The sequence below is a fragment of the Salvelinus namaycush genome, chromosome 3, assembly GCF_016432855.1.
Source record: "Salvelinus namaycush isolate Seneca chromosome 3, SaNama_1.0, whole genome shotgun sequence".
Taxonomy (NCBI): Eukaryota; Metazoa; Chordata; class Actinopteri; order Salmoniformes; family Salmonidae; genus Salvelinus; species Salvelinus namaycush.
In genome coordinates this window covers 60,823,227-60,838,527 of record NC_052309.1, presented here as the reverse complement: position 1 = coordinate 60,838,527, position 15,301 = coordinate 60,823,227, and the positions used below count along the sequence as shown (strand labels likewise).

Sequence of the window (15,301 nt, the reverse complement as noted above, 5' to 3'; positions counted from 1 at the left end):
CTGTTACAAACCTGGAGTGGTACTGTATACAGGCATGTACAGTGCCTTCAGAAAGTATTCATACCCCTTGACTTATTTCACATTTTGTTGTTACACCCTGAATTAAAAATGGCTTAACTAGATTGGTTTCTTGCTAATTTATTCTAAATGAAATATCTCATTTACATAAGTATTCACTCCCCTGAGTCAACACTTTGTAGAAGCACCTTTGACAGTGATTACAACTGTGAGTCTTTCTGGGTAAGTCTCTAAGAGCTTTCCACACCTGGATTGTGCAACATTTGTCCATTTGTTTTAGATGCATGCCAGCAAATCCACAACCCCTAACAATACATTGAATGCACTATAACGGTGACAAACAATGCCCACAAACTGTTGGGTCCTACAAAAAGCTGTCCCAACAGCAGATCTTTCTTTTCAGCAACATGGAAGGAATCCTTTCCACTGCTACACCTGGCTATCAGTGGAACGTTGTCTGGCAGGGAAACAGTTCATTCAGCCTCATTTACTACCTTTTCAAAAAACATAGCTGATATGGCTAACTTGCTTAACTTAAACAAATGTGGTTTCTATGGACAATTGAGATGTACAAACTATGGCATAAGGCGACGGCGAGCAGATACAGTAAGAGGCAATCTGTAATTTCGATTAAGACATTATTGAGCGAGCTAGGACGGACGTAATCAATAAATATTTGTTCGGCACTTTTGAAATGTACAGGATAAATAAAGGGGGCATATAAGCAGACAATTTAAACTTTTACAATATTAAATTATTACATCTTTCTAAAACAGGCTATAGGTTACATGTGCACCACCAACAGCTAACAGCTTACTACACAACATACACTTATGTATACTGTAGTTAAGAAAGTAATACCATCTCCCTGGCATATTACGTAATTTATGCAGCAACATGCAAGACCATTTTGGACTCACGTTGTTCTGTGCTCACCTGAACAGGAAGGTGGCGCTGCGGTCCTTCATGGGCAAATTTTGTCATCAAAGTCTGGCATTCTCTGGTTTTATGGTGCGTTCAAGACAACTGGGAACTCGGGGGGGAAAAACAAGGTCGGATCATGATGTCAGTGATCGGAGCTCTAGAAAGAGGACTGAGTTCCCGAGTTGGATGACCTCCCAGTCGGAGTTCATTTCTTGCAGCGTTCCCAGTTCTCTCGAACTAACTGAAGTCCCAGTTCTGAGTTTCCAGTTGTTTTGAACACGGCAGAAGTCATGCTCGATTGACAGCATGGCCAATGTTGAAAGCTTGGAAAAGAGACCCTTAAACCCAGACTTGGACCACACACCCACTCCAATGAATAGCAGGCTAGTGATTGCTTTGAAATGTTTGCAGTTTGCCACTGATTCCTTCCAAACCACTCATTGTAGAATTTGCGATTTCCAACTTGTTGTGTAATGTGTATGTCCAATGGCCCGATGAGCACCGATACATTATAATTTCTCTTCATCATTTCTCTTCATATGACAAGGATTGAAAAGGATTTTCCAATAGATTGTCGACTTGATTCATGATGATGACTGCTAGCTTAGATTTTGAAAGTATGACGTTGACATGATCAGTCCAATCACAGCTCCGGTAGATATAACGTGATTTGATGTCATATCTGTGGCCAATGACCTTGGGCCTTCTTAGATGGGCACTTCTAATGTAACTCTATGGCAGCACCCAAGGGCCTTGAATTTCCGAGCTCTCCCTGTAGATTTTGCGGTGGCGTAGTGTCCCCATGAGTGACAGAACACTGAGCCAATCGCGGCACAACTAGGGAACATTACGAACCCCTACGCTCTGTATTTTCTGGCTGTCCCACCAACACCACAGAAAGCACTGAGCTAGGCTGAAACACCTGCATTTTGGAGCTACCTCACTCAAGAAAGCAAAAAAGAGAATGCTTGTATGTGGCTTTATTAACTGAAATAAAATTTTAAAAATTACATTGTTTGCAAACTGATATGTGGCACGTATTAATGCCCAAACAACATGCAAAACAGGCAACATTTGTATTTTTTGATAAACTGGTGGGCCTCAAAACAGGTAGGTCTCTGCATTCTGTGCAAAGCTCAATCATATAAACGTTAGTTGTGAAAACTCCCCAAAAGGTTAGCAGTGAGATGCTGTACTTTAAGTCCCGTCTACAGCTTCGGCTACAGTGCGTACATAAGATCCTATGGGCAGAATGATGATTAGAGGTCCATGATCTGTTTTATTATGTAACACATTTAGTCCCCTTAAGGCAATGTTCCATTAATGAGGTGCCTTCAATTCTTTTGGGTGGGGCTGTTTTTGTTCATTTTTTCACTACCTACGTATCTCCAATCAAGCTGGTAATTGAACAGATAATTGAAAACTTTTTCTCTTCATTTGTCTCCAGTCTGTCTTCATGTTGCTGGTCAGATGTGATTTATATCCATCCTTATGTATTACCATCTCATAACAACATAAGCGTGTGTGTCTGCGTGTGTTCACATCCACACAGATTATACAACCAAATAGAATCAGTCTATTCAAGGTGTGGGGGTGGGGGGAGGTGTGTATGGTAGATTCAGGTAGCATGCATGCCCTCAAATTATTTAAATTTTGCCTTATAGTTTAGTTAGGGAATAAGTGTCAGCCTATTTTAAACTCTTTTGTCTCTCTGTTCCATCATAGACTATCTTATGTGATATGCTAATATTTAAGCCATCTAATCAGTTTTGTTTCAGTATGGCTTTTGTCAACAAATGTTTCGTAAAAAAATCAGGATGATAAAAGTAAACAAATAAAACCATTAAGTTATTTTCACATAGGCTACAGTAGTTCTATTGGCTATCAGAAGTAACTACTGTACACTGAGTGTGCAAAACATTAGGACCACCTTCCTAATATTGAGTTGCACCACCTTTTGCCCTCAGAACAGCCTCAATTCGTAGGGGCATGGGCAAGGTGTCGAAAGTGTTCCACAGGGATGCTGACCCATGTAGACTCCAATGCTTCCCACTGTTGTGGGAAGTTGGCTATATGCCATTTGGGTGGTGGACCATTCTTGATACAGACAGGAAACCATTGAGTGTGAAAAACGCAGCAGCATTGCAGTTCTTGACACACAAACTGGTGTGCCTGGCATCTACTACGATAACCCGTTTAAAGGTACTTCAATCTTTTGTCTTGCCTATTCACCCTCTGAATGGTACACACAATGCAAGTCTCAAGGCTTGAACATCCTCCTTTAACTTGTCTCCTCCCCTTCATCTACACTGATTGAAGTGGATTTAACAAATGACATCAATACGGGATCATCGCATTCATCTGGATTAACCTGGTCAGTCTGTCATGGAAAGAGCAGGTGTTCTTAATGTTTTGTACAATCAGTGTATATGACTTAGGCCAGTGGATTCACTTAGGCTATACTCCATTTTAATATCATAATACTCATATTTAGCTTCAGATAAGTGTTGCCAAGACCAAAGTTGATCAAATAGCCTTATACCTGTCTATAAAGTTTAGAATGAACATTTCATTGACACATTGAACCCAAGCAAATGAAACTCATACGTTTCCAACATATCTCCTGGGGAACACCTTGACGACATGGTGCATTGACACGCTGTAGTAACCGTCACCGTTGGCACACAGATCATTGAGTTGCTGCACTGACACTTCATAGTCTGACATGTCGACTCGCGCTGGCACTGTAGGCTGCTTGGCTGTGCTCTGGTTTTGCTTCATCCTCTTGAGTAGAGCAGAGCTGTCAAATATGGCGAGCAGGTGTCAGGTTACAGAGCGGCCAAGAGAGGAGTCAGGTTTTCACCCGGCTGTTGCATATCTCTCTATATATAAAATCCTCTCTCTCTCATCATATACCTACAGTATGTTACCGTACAGTAATAACAATGTATATGAGGACACACGGAGTCCCTGCATAAAGTTTGAACCCGGTTTCACATTTTAGAGTGATCTACAGCTCTGGTTGGACTGCAAGTACTCATGTTTTATAATGCAATAAAGAGTTTTATTTGGTATTTAGTGAAACAGTACATTGTGTATAGTATAAGGGAAGTTCTATAAGTGACTTGAGAAATCATGTTCTAAAATGCAAATGTTATCATGATGGTCATTGGTCAACTATCGACATAGCCCTCTGTATCTACTAAGAATGACTTGGAGGGATCCTTTGTGTTATCTATGTAAATCATTGAATATGATTATTCAATGATTATAAGTGCCAATATTAGGTTGCATATTGTTGATGAAATGCATTACATAACTTAAACAATAATAAAACCTTAAGTTGTATATTACACTGGTAAAATGTGGTTCAGATGACAGGTTGAATACAACGTATAGTCTATGAATATTCCAAATGTAATGTAGATGGCAGCATTAGTCATGTCACAAAATCAAACTCAACAAACAATCCCCTGAATTCTCCTTCAAATGGCTACCCCATTTGGACTCTGTATCAGTTTGAAAATGGAACAATCCAGAACCAAAATGCCTGCCATTTTCTCCTAACATGTTTCTGGTCGCATTTTGGTAGCCCGGCATCGAAGGACCTTGAGGAAACTGTCGATTTTGTGGGAGTCCCTGCGGAAGCAGGACATGAGGAAGTGGAAGTTGATGAGGCGGGAGGTCTTGTCATTGCCGAGGTCTCCACCCTTGAAGGGGATTGAAGAAATGTACTGGGAGGAGGGGCCCATCTATAGAGAGAGAGAGACATTTTCTTTTAAAGCAGAAGATAGTGCCAAAAGGTTGTCACCTTGCACACAGTGTTCAATTGTTGAACTAAACCCACTAATACATATACAGTTTGGTATGCTTCACATAAAAACACACAGATGCACAGCGTCAGTCACCCACCTTGTTGACCATTATGTCCAGTCCATCTCCCAGGCTCTTGGAGTAGTCCTGCAGTTCCCTGATCTTACTGCTGATGTCGCCATTGGAGGGGTGTGGCAGAGTGGGCGCCTCCGAGGAGAGCAGCAGCAGGGGATCGTTCCAGGCCAGGAGGAGGGAGCGAGCCAGGGAGATCAGCTCATTCTCCTGAGGAACACAATGGGTAAAGTCATGAAGGAAAGACAGATCCGGCACACTGTAGAATGCTCCTGCAGTTTTACTGAGTGCAACGCTCCAACACAAATGTCTTAATCAAGCTTGACGAAGGGGATTAGGAGTAGGGATTGGGGGTTTAGTCAAGGAAGGCCTTGTGCAGGTTGTTAAATGCGCTGCTTTTTTAGAACGGAGTGAATACTAACATAGATACACCATAGGGAGGAGACAAACCTAGAGCAAGAGGAGAGGAAGGGTACATCTGAGTTAGGGGGCTTCCTCTCCTTGTCTCCTTTCCTTCATCTCCGCGACTCCACTAATCTATGACTGCTGGATGCATATTGCTCCCAGCTCTCCAATCCTCTCAGATCTGTGCCTAGGTGCTAGAGGTTGTTGCAGGACAGGGCTGTAGATTGGATCAATGAAGTACTCAAGCAGGTAGATTGGGAAAAGAGAGAAGGGGGAGAGATTCATAACTAATAGAGAGATGAAAGAGATGAGTGAGGAGAGCACAGAGCTTTACTGACCGATACTTTGAGTGCTTGCTCCTTGTCCTTGGGTGTCTGGAGTGAGGAGGTGTGACACATAGACGGGCGTGGCATCATCACTCGTCCCATTGGTGGAAAGTGAGAGTCCTGAGAGAGAGAGAGAGAGAGAGAGAACGGCACAAAAGTGGTTATAAAGTTAACTCATGTTGAACATGCTCTGACACAATACTCTGAACATAATTTAACGAACGATACATACATACATCTTGAACACAAACAGACCAGGTATACACACAGATACACATACGCGCACAGACCCAAGTACACGTGCATGGTTGTCCAATGGTTATTAACCTTCTCACAACTTTCTGGGAATGGTGCAGGATAGTTGTTTGGCTTTGGAACATTCTCAGCACATTTAATTAAGGAACTTGACAAAAAAACATTAATTTCTTGGTATTTCATTACTTTAACAGGACGTTTCCTAAAAATTCAAACGTGGTTACATTTCATTTTCATTTTTGAAATGTTCTATCGTTCTTAAACTGGTTTGGCATTGAGAATATTCTCAAATAGTTCAGAGAACGTTCATTTCAGTTCTTCAGCATAGCGTTTCCTACAGGTTTCCTCATGGGTCTATTTAAAATCATGTTCAAGTGGGTTGGCTGCGCGTACTAATTGGCCACACCTGATCTTAATGAGTGCTTGTTACCTTTAGAAATGGGTTCTGTTTGAATAGACTAAAATTAACAGCTTTGTATGCGTAAAATAAAACGTGGCATATTATCCCCATCCTGGTGGTGCAGTGGATGAATTCCAAGGATAGAGGAGTCACATAAAAAAAGTTGCATGATGAATGCCAAAGGAAATGCATTTCCATGTGCCACATCTGTGATTGGAGCTCAAAGTTTACCCAAAATAATCTGAAAGTGTTATTGAAATATTCAGTGAAAGTTTTAAGGAAGTTATTCAAAATCCTCCAAATAACCGATCATTTTAGTTCTCAGAGCGTTAATAAAACCTCCCAGGAAAACTTTCCAGGAACCAGAATAAAATGTTCTCAGAACAGCCCTGCAACCTAAAGATAAATGTTCCCAGAAAAGGCAACATTTTCACTTCTGTTCTCAGAACATTTAAAAGGCGTTCAGTTTTACCGGTCAGGAAACGTATGACTTCGTTCCCACAACCAATGTGAAACCAAAAACATACGTTCCCACAACTTCCAAGGAACCAAATGTGCTAGCTGGGAATGTTGTTACTGACCAGGTCCTTGGTGAGGGAAGTGCTGAGTGAGTGAAGCTTGTCTGATCGCTGGGAAGCTCTCTCCATTAGGTCACTAAGGCCAATGGCATGACAGGACACAACTAGACACAGAACTAGAGGGGAGAGAGAGAGAGAGCTTTGGCTTTAGTCAACTTGCCTCCATCAAAAACTCACACACGGACTAAACACACACACATTTCATCTCACCTGCTAAGTGGAGTTTGGTACCCTGGGATCGGCGAGCCATCTTTCCTTCTTTTCTGTTCTCGTCTTGTCTTCTTGTCCTTCCTCTCCTGCTTTTTTGGCTGTCGTTCCTTCTCGCCCCCCCTTATATAATGCCCTTGTCTTTTTCATTTGTGAATGCATAAGTCTGGTGACTGTGCGCATTGTTCAGAACTAGTTCTCTCCTGATCACTAATGAGAAACATTGTTTTTTGGGGGGGGTCTGTCCCTTAGGCATGTACTCATCAATACCCATGGTATTTTTTAAGGTGAGATAGTGAGGTGGACAAAGGCTATTGGAAAAAAGAGAGGGGGCCTGGGGGGGTGGTTGAAGGGCAATTAGATTCCATTTAATATGAGTTTTGAATGGAATCATTTGACTCGTCCTAGTGTTAGGTGTTGTGATAGTGTTGTTAGCTAAGTATTTGATAGTGTTGTTAGCTGAGTATTTGATATTGTTGTTAGCTGAGTATTTGATGGTGTTGTTAGCTGAGTATTTGATGGTGTTGTTAGCTGAGTATTTGATGGTGTTGTTAGCTGAGTATTTGATGGTGTTGTTAGCTGAGTATTTGATAGTGTTGTTAGCTGAGTATTTGATGGTGTTGTTAGCTGAGTATTTGATGGTGTTGTTAGCTGAGTATTTGATGGTGTTGTTAGCTGAGTATTTGATGGTGTTGTTAGCTGAGTATTTGATGGTGTTGTTAGCTGAGTATTTGATGGTGTTGTTAGCTGAGTATTTGATAGTGTTGTTAGCTGAGTATTTGATAGTGTTGTTAGCTGAGTATTTGATAGTGTTGTTAGCTGAGTATTTGATAGTGTTGTTAGCTGAGTATTTGATAGTGTTGTTAGCTGAGTATTTGATAGTGTTAGCTGAGTATTTGATGGTGTTGTTAGCGGAGTATTTGATGGTGTTGTTAGCGGAGTATTTGATGGTGTTGTTAGCGGAGTATTTGATGGTGTTGTTAGCGGAGTATTTGATGGTGTTGTTAGCTGAGTATTTGATGGTGTTGTTAGTGTGCTGTTGGCTCTTTCTTCCCTTTAGTGTGACTAGTGTGACCAGTGTGACCAGTGTTCACGGAACCCTGTCGGTATATTCAGCAGCTAAAAGCATTTGCTAAATGACCATCTTTCTTATCATACCATTATTACACTGTCTCATTCTCTCTCACTAAAACCACTTTCATTGCAGTGCTTGAGGCGTCACTACAGACCCGGGTTCGATCCCAGGCTGTGTCACAGTGGGGGGGGGGGCTTTACTTGGCTCATTGCGCTCTAGCGACTCCTCGTGGCGGGCCAGGTGCCTGTAGGCTGACTTTGGCCGCCAGTTGAACGGTGTTTCCTCCGACACATTGGTGCTTCCTGGTTGAGCGGGCGGGTGTTAAGGAGCACGGTTTGGCGGGTCATGTTTCGGAGGACGCATGACTCGACCTTCGCCTCTCCCGACAAGTTTGAAATTGGAGAGAAAATACAAACAACATTTTTTAAATACAAATAAACCACTTTCAATGAGCCTCGGGTAGGCCACACTGCCACCCAGTTTGTAATCCACACAAGTCATCTTTCCACATGGCCTGGACTTGGGTGGTTTGGTGGTTAACACCACTGCTATCAGCATGAATATGCTCGTGACCGCATGTGGTAGGTTTGAATCCAGGAATCACTACCACCAGCTCCTCTCTTCCCTTCTATATAGTGTCTACTCTCTAGAATTAAATATCTGAACAAAATATTAAACAGAGAGGAAAGTAACTATTCTATTGTCCTCTGGCAGACTACTATGTGTGGTGATGTAATACCTTCCATTACTGCCACTGATGACCCAAGATCTGAACCCCAGTCTCCCGCTCGGTAACTAACATCTTAACCAATAGAGCATTGGTAGTCAAACTTTTTCAGCAGGGACCCCTCCAACCCCACTCCAAATCGAATGACACAACCTTTTATTAATTGCATTATCATCTCTTATCAAATTGAAAAGAAACCTATAAATACCTTGACTCAATAAAATGACATTTGTCAAATTATCTTTCTCGAAAACGTTTTTATATTGTCCCATACAATAGTCTGTACTGTAAATGTTTTGTTTCCAAAATAAATAAATACATTTGGCAACCCAATAGCAGGGAACCCGACTATGAATGCCAATGCATTAGATGGTGACACTGGTTTTGTAGTCGCAGGCAGGGCTACCTCATCACGAGAACGTGAGTCCGACTCACCTCCGCTACATTGAGAATGTTCTATGAATATTCCAGAAGGTTGACTACGATATTGGATCCTGGTCTTGATCTGGAAGCTTCTTCATGACTGTTGAATAAGTCCCACCAATCACTGGTGACTTACACAAACTTTCCCACAGCGATGTAACACAAACTCCGCTCAACAATCCTTAGATTGTGCAGGCCCACATACAGGCAAACCTGGAGACTGGGGTTTAATCATGGAGTTCAAACCTGGGATTCAATCCCCCTCTCCACCTTTCCCAAATTTGTCTCCTAATCTGTCTCCCCCGTTGATTCTAAATCTTATCCGTCTAAAAGCAAAAATGCCCTTAAAAATGTATACAGTACCAGTCAAAAGTTGACACACCTACTCATTCAAGGGATTTTCTTTATTTTTACTATTTTCTACATTGTAGAATAATAGTGAAGACATCAAAACTATGAAATAACACATATAGAAGCATGTAGTAACCAAGAAAGTATATTATATTTGAGATTCTTCAAAGTAGCCACCCTTTGCCTTGATGACAGCTTTGCACACTCTTGGCATTCTCTCAACCAGCTTCACCTGGAAAGCTTTTCCAACATCTTGAAGGAGTTCCCACATATGCTGAGCACTTTCTGGCTGATTTTCTTTCACTCTGCGGTCCAACTCATCCCAAACCATCTCAATTGGGTTGAGGTCGGACAATTGTGGAGGCCGGGTCATCTGATGCAGCACTTTGCGCTAACATATGAGTTTCCTGAGTCCTGAAGACTTGTGTTATCTCCCTAAGACTTTAGCTCAACAGGCTAGCACAGTCTTGTTGCACACAGATTACCTGGGTTCAAACCTAGTTGCTCACACAGGCAGCCTAGATGACCCCATATGTGTTTAAAATGTTAGCCCAGACCATTATCTTTACAGGGCAAACCTCAAGTGTCAGTGCGTAATTCCAATCCTGCACGAACAAATGTGTACCATTTACTGTCTTCACACACATCCTATCAGCATCAATGATGCCAATGTGTCAATGAATGAGTAACATTACCGCTGTAAAGCACACCCCAGTTAGCACATAACATTCTGAGAACCATATGTTTCTTAGAATTTGGTGAGAGCGTGGTGGTCCTATGGTTATTTTGCATACAACCTTCCCATAACGTTTCCTCATGGTTCTGTTGAAAGTAATGTTCTCAAATTGTTCAGAGAATGTTACAAACTATTTTCTTCTGTGGGAATTTCAGAACTTCAGCAATACATTTTCTACAGGTTTCCTCGTGGTTCTATTTAAAGTCATTATCTCAGAACGTTAAGAAAACTTCCCATAAAAAAACAGAAGAAAACCTTAGTAATGTTAAAAAAATTGTATTTAAAACATATACATTGCGTTCTCGACATCAACAAAACACTCTCTATCCTCTATCTTGTTAAGTTTGTCCATTAGTTGGCCACACCTGATCTTAATGAGTGCCTGTTTCTTTTGATACAGGGTCTGTGTGAATAGACTAAAATGAACAGCTTTTTATGAGATAAAAAAAACATGGCATGTTTTTCTGGTGGCATAGTGGATTAATTCCATGGATAGAGAGCAAAAGAGCATAGGTTCAAATCTCACTGACGCCATGCCACAATTAAAAAGACATATGTCTTGCCTAAGCAAATTAATTTACATATGTCGTACCTGTGAAGTTCAAAACACCCAAATTAAGCTAGCAGTGTTATTAAAAGTCTTGTTGAAACATGTTCTCAGAAAGTTATTTACAGTGCCTTCAGAAAGTATTCATACCCATTGACTTATTGCACATTTTGTAGTGTTACAGTCCCAATTCAAAATGGGTTAAATAAATAAAAAATCTCACCATCTACACACAATTCCAGATAATGACAAATTGAAAACATGTTTTAAGAAATCTTTTGCAAATGTATTGAAATACAGAAATATCAATACATGTTAGAATCACCACATTTATTGAAAATGAAATACAGAAATATCAATATCAATACATGTTAGAATCACCTTTGTCAGCAATTACAGTTGTGAATTTTTCTGGGTTACTCTCAAGAGCTTTGCACACCTGGATTGTACAATATTTGTGCATTATTCTTCAAATTCTTCAAGCTCTGTCAAGTTGATCGTTGATCACAGCTATTTTCAAGCCTTGCCATAGATTTTCAAGCTGATTTAAGCCAAAATTTTAACTAGGCCACTAGAACATTCAATGTTGTCTTGGTAAGCAACTCCAGTGTATATTTGGCCTTGTGTTTTAGGTTATTTTCCTGCTGAAAGGTGAATTTGTCTGTTGGATAGAAGACTGAACCAGGTATTCCTCTAGGATTATGCATGTTCTTAGCTCTATTCTGTAAAATGTTATCCTAAAAGACTCCCTAGTCTTTACCGATGACAAGCATACCCATAACATGATGCAGCCACCACCATGTTTAAAAAAAATTAAGAGTGGTACTCAGTGATGTGTTGTGTTGGATTTGCCCCAAACAAAATATACATTTCTTTGCCCAATTCTTTGCAGTTTTACTTTAGTTCCTTATTGCAAACACGATCCATGTTTTGGAATAACACCATTGGCCTCACAGTGAAATACCTGAGCGGTTTCCTTCCTCTCCGACAGCTGAGTTAGGAAGGACGCCTGTATCTTTGTAGTGAGGGGTGTATTGATACACCATCCAAAGTATAATACTTGTTAATTAAGCAAATTTCTACTCCTGAACTTACTTAGGCTTGCAATAACGAAGGGGTTTAATACTTATTGACTCAAGACATTTCAGCTTTTCATTTTTAATTCATTTGACATTATGGGGAATTGTGTATAGATCAGTGACATAAAATCACATTTTAATCCAGTTTAAATTCAGGCTGTAACACAAAATGTGGAAAAAGTCAAGGGCTGTGGAGACTTTCTGAAGACACTGTAATTACCTTTAAATAATCTGTAATTTCCGTTTTGAGAACGTTAAACGCCCACACCATTAGAAATCCACATTTTCGAGCTGAAAGACGATGGCCAAAGCTTCCCCATGGTGTTGTACAACTATGTAAGTCAATAAGTCATCGTTTTAGTCAAAGTATGAAATAGTCGTGCTTGAAGTGCCAAATCTGAATGTGTGACTTCAGGTGGTTCTGTGAGTCTTTTCCTATAAGATGATGTGCAAATTATTTTCAGCCTATGTTTCGTTTCAGGGCTGTTTTTTGTTACATTTTTTTATAATTTGTATTTTTTTTATTTCAAAAAATTAAAATGTTTTCTAGAATTTTCATCCCATTGACATCAATTCATTATCTTCAATACATTATCTACATATGGCCTGGGGTGGTATAGCGGTTAGGGCTGCCGCTGTCAGTGCACCGATATACTGTGTCACAGTGGGCTCGAATCCAGCCTAATGGCACAAATTCTATTTCTCTTTTCCATACAAAGAAAAAATATGTCAGAATGTGGCCAAATGCATGGACTGGGCTTGAGTTGTTCAGGACTGGCACACCTTGTTGAGCCAGCAGAGGCTGCTCTTCTCTCCAGACAGAGAGAGACCCAGGCTAGAATTCATGTGTTTGATATTAGGCCTACACTTCACTGAAGTGCTCCTGTGTCCTCAAGAAATGGTCTCTGGTCTCCCTGGGTAACCATAAAACGGCCATTATTGGGGAATAAATGAGAACTCATAGAAAGCCATCATGCCAGAGCATTGCTCCTTATGAATCTAGAGCAGTGTGTGTGTGTTTTGCATGAGAATGAATGTATGCCTGCTAAGTATGCTTATGTGTGCTATCTATGATAGTGTGTGAATTAAGGTATATAGCTTTATTTTATGTGTGTGCCCTGTATAAGCATGTAACTCTGTTATTGTGTGTGTGTGTGTGTGTGTGTGTGTGTGTGTGTGTGTGTGTGTGTGTGTGTGTGTGTGTGTGTGTGTGTGTGTGTGTGTGTGTGCAGGCGTCTATCGTTCACAAGTTGCTCTCCAGCCCTGTAGGTGGTGTTTATGGGATAAACACAAGGTCCTATATATGGGTTTTCAGTACACAAAGACAACATGTGTGGAACAACCGGTCTCACCGCAAGGACGTTCACCATATAGATTACCCATGTGCCTCTGCTGCTGGCTGACACCCTCCCCCTACGTCCTCCTTTCACTGTGGCTGTTTCTTATCACACACACACACACACACACACACACAGGAACACTTACACACACGACACACACACATGAAACACTCCTCCTCTCCCCCCTAGTATGACCTATACATCTGACTTTAATTGTAATTTCCTTCCCCTTAGAGGTGACCCTGGAGTTAAGCAACTCCCACTAGCTCTCTCTCCTTACCAACCCTTTCCTTACCAACCCCTACTTGAACACAAAACTACTCCCAAACTTTTTTCTCTTTCTCTCTCTCTCTCCTTAACAAACATTTCCTTACCAACTGGTGTAACACAAAATACAAAACTTCTCCAAATCTCTCTCTTGTCTTTTTCTCTCAAAATGTTCCACTGCTTACTGTTATTAAAACAATAATTGTAGGTGTGGCTATATTTGTGCTGTGCTGGCTTGATGGGATGTGGAGTAGAGGAATGGGGGATGTGGCTTCAGGCCAGGGGTGTGGCTATGGATGATAGACTCAGATAGATGTGATCTCTGTAGGAGCCTGAAGAAGAGTTGGCCTGCCTGATCTTATGCAAACCATTGATGAAACCACAAATATGAGGAAAACAAAACGATTAGAGGGAGGGAGTAAAGAGACAACAAAGCAAGAGAGAGAGCGAGAGAGCGAGAGAGAGAGAGAGAGAGAGTGGGGGGGTAGAGAGAGAGTGGGGGGGTAGAGAGAGAGTGGGGGGGTAGAGAGAGAGTGGGGGGGGTAGAGAGAGAGTGGGGGTTAGAGAGAGAGAGAGTGGGGGTTAGAGAGAGAGAGAGTGGGGGTTAGAGAGAGAGAGAGTGGGGGTTAGAGAGAGAGAGAGAGAGTGGGGGTTAGAGAGAGAGAGAGAGAGTGGGGGTTAGAGAGAGAGAGAGAGAGTGGGGGTTAGAGAGAGAGAGAGAGAGTGGGGGTTAGAGAGAGAGAGAGAGTGGGGGTTAGAGAGAGAGAGAGAGTGGGGGTTAGAGAGAGAGAGTGGGGGTTAGAGAGAGTGGGGGTTAGAGAGAGCGAGAGAGAGTGGGGGTTAGAGAGAGCGAGAGAGAGTGGGGGTTAGAGAGAGCGAGAGAGAGTGGGGGTTAGAGAGAGCGAGAGAGAGTGGGGGTTAGAGAGAGAGAGCGAGAGTGGGGGTAGAGAGAGAGAGAGCGAGAGGGGGGTAGAGAGAGAGAGAGCGAGAGGGGGGTAGAGAGAGAGAGAGAGAGAGCGAGAGGGGGGTAGAGAGAGCGAGAGAGAGAGGACCTGAAAAACCATCTGAAACATTCCTTCCCTGCCATAACGAAACAGTTCTTTGTCATGTCCTGCCCATGTGGAATCTAACCATGGTGCCTCTCTCTCTCCATCCTTTTCTCTCTCTCTTATTCTCTTTCTCCCTCTTTTTCTTTCTCAAAGAGTTGGCTTTACTGTGCTTTTTTTCTTCTCCCTTGCTCATTCCCTCACTCACCTAAAATGGTTGGCAGAGCCTCTATCTCTCTGCACATATTATATCTCTCTCTGTCCTTCTCCCTCTGCTCTCTCCATCTCTTTCTAAAAGGGGTTGTTGCAACTTCTCTCAATTCAATTCAAGGGGCTTTATTGGCATGGGAAACATATGTTAACATTGCCAAAGCAAGTGAAATAGATAATATCCAAAAGTGAAATAAACTATAAAAATGAACAGTAAACATTACACTCACAGAAGTTCCAAAAGAATAAAGATATTACAAATGTCATATTATGTATATATACAGCGTTGTGACGATGTGCAAATGGTTAAAGTACAAAGGGGAAAATAAATTTACATAAATATGAGTTGTTTTTACAATGTTTTTACAAGGTGTTTGTTCTTCACTGGTTGCCCTTTTCTTGTGGCAACAGGTCACAAATCTTGCTGCTGTGATGGCACACTGTGGTATTTCACCCAGTAGATATGGGAGTTTATCAAAATCGGGTTTGTTTTTGAATTATT

General features: G+C 41.5%; 1 protein-coding gene across 1 annotated transcript; it reads right to left on the bottom strand.

Moving 5' to 3' along the window:
- Positions 1-3,984: 3,984 nt before the first annotated feature.
- LOC120044447 (prolactin) lies at positions 3,985-7,175 on the bottom strand. Its single transcript, XM_038989095.1, has 5 exons — positions 7,002-7,175; positions 6,795-6,907; positions 5,571-5,678; positions 4,855-5,037; positions 3,985-4,694 (listed from the first exon to the last, which is right to left on the bottom strand). The coding sequence occupies exons 1-5, from the start codon at positions 7,039-7,041 to the stop codon at positions 4,506-4,508; spliced, it is 633 nt and encodes a 210-aa protein (XP_038845023.1). The 5' UTR covers positions 7,042-7,175; the 3' UTR covers positions 3,985-4,505.
- Positions 7,176-15,301: the final 8,126 nt, after the last annotated feature.

Bases quoted from the DNA above. Each gene is read 5' to 3' on its own strand.
- LOC120044447 (XM_038989095.1), bottom strand. From the start codon at position 7,041: ATGGCTCGCCGATCCCAGGGTACCAAACTCCACTTAGCAG. The intron at 5,679-6,794 runs GTCAGTAACAAC...TCTCTCTCTCAG, and splicing joins CTTCCCTCACCAAGGACCTG to GACTCTCACTTTCCACCAAT. The intron at 4,695-4,854 runs GTGGGTGACTGA...CTCTCTCTATAG, and splicing joins TGGACATAATGGTCAACAAG to ATGGGCCCCTCCTCCCAGTA.